Here is a 5,000-nt window from a genome sequence, read left to right on the forward strand (position 1 = left end):
GACTCGGAGTGGACCACAGTGCATACTGCTCATGACAGACTCGGGAGTGGACCACAGTGCATACTGCTCATGATAGACTCGGGAGTGGACCACAGTGCATACTGCTCATGGAGTGGACCAAAGTGCATACTGCTCATGACAGACTCGGGAGTGGACCACAGTGCATACTGCTCATGATAGACTCGGGAGTGGACCACAGTGCATACTGCTCATGACAGACTCGGGAGTGGACCACAGTGCATACTGCTCATGGAGTGGACCACAGTGCATACTGCTCATGGAGTGGACCAAAGTGCATACTGCTCATGACAGACTCGGGAGTGGACCACAGTGCATACTGCTCATGACAGCCTCGGGAGTGGACCACAGTGCATACTGCTCATGACAGCCTCGGGAGTGGACCACAGTGCATACTGCTCATGACAGACTCGGGAGTGGACCACAGTGCATACTGCTCATGACAGCCTCGGGAGTGGACCACAGTGCATACTGCTCATGATAGACTCGGGAGTGGACCACAGTGCATTGGCCAGTTGTACTGACCTGTGGGCAAAGTCCTTGTGTTTGGTTTACTGTCACGATCAATCTGGTGATGATGCAGAATACTGCAGTACCCTGAGGAAGAAGCACAGACATGGCAGTGGCTTCATATACTGTACACAGAGATGAGTGGACATTGTGACATAATTATTATACAGTATATATTCATCCACTGTACACAGATATGGAGAGGACATTGTACCAGTGTGTGTGTGTGTGTGTGTGTGTGTGTGTGTGTGTGTGTGTGTGTGTGTGTGTGTGTGTGTGTGTGTGGTGTGTGTGTGTGTGGGTGTGTGCAGCGTATCAAAAGAAATCAGACCTACCTGTTGAGGGACCACATAGTCGGCCACATCCATCACCTGGTTGTTATAGCGACCGAAGCCCTTGACTTTGGTCATGACTGCTGACTCTATCCCGGTGCTTTTAGTTTGATAAGACCTTTCATGCAGAAACACCCAACTGAACCACACACACACACACTCACACACACACACACACACACACACACACACACACACACACACACACACACACACACACACACACACACATGCACACCCACACACAAGAAGATAGAACATAGTCATTTTCCATATATGATCACTGCTGTTTTTTCTGTTTATAGTTTACTACGGTGTACCTTGTTTTAAGTTATTCAATTTTAATTTGAACATAATGACACAAAATCATCATGTTGTTCAATTCAGAGGAAATATGGCTCTCACACATAAAGGACCAATTAAAATACTGATCTGTCAATGTTTCATGTTCTACAAACAATACAACCACTTCATGTTGGGAAAAAAAACATTTGGCTATTTTTAATAAGCCTTTCAAGACACATTTATTGGCAGCTATAGTTGCATTATTTGTGTCCTGAATATCATGTAAACTATTAAATGATAGAGATAGTGTGGATAGAATGAGAGTCTTTAGGTTCAGCTGATTTTCAGCTGATTTTGAAGAAAGCAAAAGGTGATATGAACAAATCAGCTATAACTTCACACTATTTAGTGTGCCTACTACACTACTGATGAACAGCTCTAACTTCACACTATTTAGTGTCTCTACTACTGATGAACAGCTCTAATAAACCAATCCACAAGTGGTGGAAAATGTCCTGTCCTGAATATGACAAGCTGTAGCCGAAGTAGTTAGGGAAGGAAATAGAAGGAAAATAACCATAAATGTGTCCGGACCAGACCAGACCAGACCAGACCAGACCAGACCAGACCAGACCAGATCAGACCACACCAGACCAGACCAGACCAGACCAGACCACACCAGACCACACCAGACCAGACCAGACCAGACCATCGACTAACAAACATTCAGAACTGCTGTAATGTAGATTAATGGTGTATCATGAACTGAACAGTCAAATCCAGGCTGTATCTAAACTGTGAGCACAAATTCATGATAATCTCCATTTGCACTTGAGCAATCAGTGATGACATTTGGTGACAGATAATGAAGACAAATTTGCAGTTAAAAAATCGATTCATATCTAACACAGAATGACTCTGAAAAGCATCCATTTCTGGGAAGCAGCGAATCAAAACACGTGTGAAATTGGAAGGAAATTATGTCATTTGAAATACTAACCCACCAGCATTGACAAACAACTATAAATATAAATACATTAAAAATGTAATTATTTTTAAACATCTGCCATCAAAACAAGTACCGCACCCAGGGCCTGATTTACTAACGGTCGCACATTAACGCACGGCGTTTTTGTGCATTTTCCGTGGTATTTATCAAACCAGATGTGTGTTTACTCCGCCCTATAGGGCCTGATTTACTAAGATTGCGACCGCAGCTTAATCTGCATCTCCATGGTATTTATTTAGGAAGAGAAAATTAAGGTTCTGCGAAAATGAAGATAGATATATTGGTTCACGTTCGCTCAATCACTGAACCTGATTATATGTGTGAATATTGTTGTTCTGCCCGCCATCACCTACAGCGAGATGTTTAAAAGAACACGATTATAAAAAATATGCTATTGGTGGCATTAATGCATAAACTGTCTATTATAACAATATAGATGTGTACATGGCGAGATTAATAATTTCTACAAGGGACATGGGTTCACTACAATATATATGGACGTGGGTGCAATCAATGGTTCCAATTACGTTCGGAAAAAGTTCTGTTTGATGTCTAATTTCAGCTATGGCAGTGGGGAAATGTATTGACCAGTGCACCGTAGCAATGCGATGAGTACCTGGGTGAATATTTGGCTGAGTGAAGGCTGAGATATGCCAACTGCTGATGCTATAACTGTTTGAAATGATCCGATGCCAATATTTGCAATGTTGTCCGAAGTTTAATAACTGATGGAATGGAATGTGATCTCCGGTTGGAGGGTTCGATGTCGTCTCTGATCTGGTTCAGTAATTGAAGTATTGCGTGGCTGGTTAACCTGTACCGTCTAATGATTTGTGGTTCGCTTAACTGAAAAATTGTTATACGAGTTGAAACAAATATTTCTGTGCGTTGTCTCTGTCTATGTCTTCGCCTTGCTCTTATAACTGCTGCCATATCAACGTTTTCAGACTCAGTGGAAATGCGCTTCCTGGTTAAGACGTGCTTTTATGAGGTGGAGAATTATCCCGCAAATTAGAGACGTGCGCTTGCAAGGCAGTTTTAGTAAATACCACGCAATACATCATTAGGCGCACTTTCTCTCCTCCCATTAAATTGCGCTTTACGCCCACGTTCCACCCACGTTTCCACATTCACACCCCCAAAGCGTTAATATGTGACTCTACTCAAATGCGCCCCCTTAGTAAATACCGTTTTATGTTTACGACCGCTATTTTACACCAGAAATGGGCGCAATCCTGTTAGTAAATCAGGCCCCCAGTGTATTGATGAAAGCAACAATGAAAAACAATCTTGGACCTACATTACAAATGCATTATTAATTAAAAACATTATTCTGCTCACCTAAAAAAGCCAATTCATAAAATAGTTCAGCGGAGTTCAACCTCCTCATGCACTCATTGTGTTCAATCATCGACCTCTGAGAGAGTTAAGTGACGATGCTATGATCTGTCTAGGTCATTTCCTGCCTGTTTTTTTCTTTACTGTAAACTACTGTGGAAAAGCCGGATCACTGTCATTGTACACAGGCTTAACAACATGAGTGGCAAGAGTATCTCTACTCTGAAGTACACCCGAGGGTGGTCAAATGAGTATCTCTACTCTGAAGTACACCTGAGGGTGGTCAAATGAGTATCTCTACTCTGAAGTATACCTGAGGGTGGTCAAATGAGCAATTATGACGGGGAAAGGAATTCTTGCTGTGCTGTTATACTTTGTGTCATTCTGCCCTGTCTTTGTTTAGCTGTCTTTATCTGTCCTGTGATAATATTCGTCTCTTGTACTGGTCTATTCTTTTTTTCTTGGTCTTTTTTTTACTGCTTTAGCTCTCCAATCATATAATTATACGTCTGTCTTGGAAGTTATCCAATATAAGTTACATGTGTCAGCTGTAACTGTCAGTGCTTGCCTAAAACAAACATATTTCCTGTTCTGTCCATTTCTGTTTCAGTGCTCCTGTAGTGGCCCCATGGGAGAGTATTGATTGTGTTTCCTCTGTTCCCATGTAACCTTGCGTCTCTGACCTTGTGCACAGGCAGCGCAGAGCCCTCAGACCCTTTTATAACGGCAAGAGAGTAGTAACCCTCAAGAGCAGACCTTGGTGGCAACACACACACACACACACACACACACACACACACACACACACACCCTCAAGAGCATAATGGTCACCACCACTTCACTTAGCCATAGACTTCCTATAGGGAGAAAGACATAAGGACTTAAGACGTCAATAGATGTTCCATGTCTCCAACCAGTTCTGTTAGATTTGAAAAGGGCTCACATTCATTCAGTGTTGTCTGTGGTTATGTCAACTTGTTTCATTTTTGTATCAACGTAATCTTTAAATGGGAAGAAACAAGTTCCTACGAACGCACTTCTTACAAATGAATAGATGGATAATACTATTACCATTCTGATACAATCAAAAGCACGATGACTTCCTCAACTTTGCAACTTTATAATACCGAGAAGCATTACTTGTCATTGTTACCAATTGGGCTCCTAGACAGAAAATGAGGCTTCAAATTGAATTTCCTGATGCCACTTAAAAACATCAATACAATATTCATAAACAAGATCTCCTCGTCTCATCAGTAACATGGTACGCCCCACTGGACTCACAACTGTTCTCTGGTTCAACTGTTGCGTGTGTGTGTGTGTGTGTGTGTGTGTGTGTGTGTGTGTGTGTGTGTGTGTGTGTTATCAACCTCCTTAGATTAGCAACGAGTCCAAACAAATATTAATCATTAATGAATGTGACATGACAATATTCACCAAAATAACTTTAACTGCAGTATTGATTAATAAACAAACATTGAGGCATATAGATGCCACCATTTTTGGCT

General features: G+C 41.9%; 1 protein-coding gene across 1 annotated transcript in view; it reads right to left on the minus strand.

Moving 5' to 3' along the window:
* p2rx3a (purinergic receptor P2X, ligand-gated ion channel, 3a) overlaps nt 1-5,000 on the minus strand; it is a gene marked incomplete at both ends in the record, with an annotated part of 12,340 nt that overhangs the window by 6,841 nt on the left and 499 nt on the right. Inside the window, 2 exons of the mRNA XM_080840921.1 lie at nt 544-615; nt 864-999. Of these exons, the coding sequence (XP_080697047.1) occupies nt 544-615; nt 864-999 (208 nt within the window). The remainder of the gene's footprint in view (nt 1-543; nt 616-863; nt 1,000-5,000) is intronic.

Source organism: Sprattus sprattus (genome assembly GCF_963457725.1).
Source record: "Sprattus sprattus genome assembly, chromosome: 6".
NCBI lineage: Eukaryota > Metazoa > Chordata > Actinopteri > Clupeiformes > Clupeidae > Sprattus > Sprattus sprattus.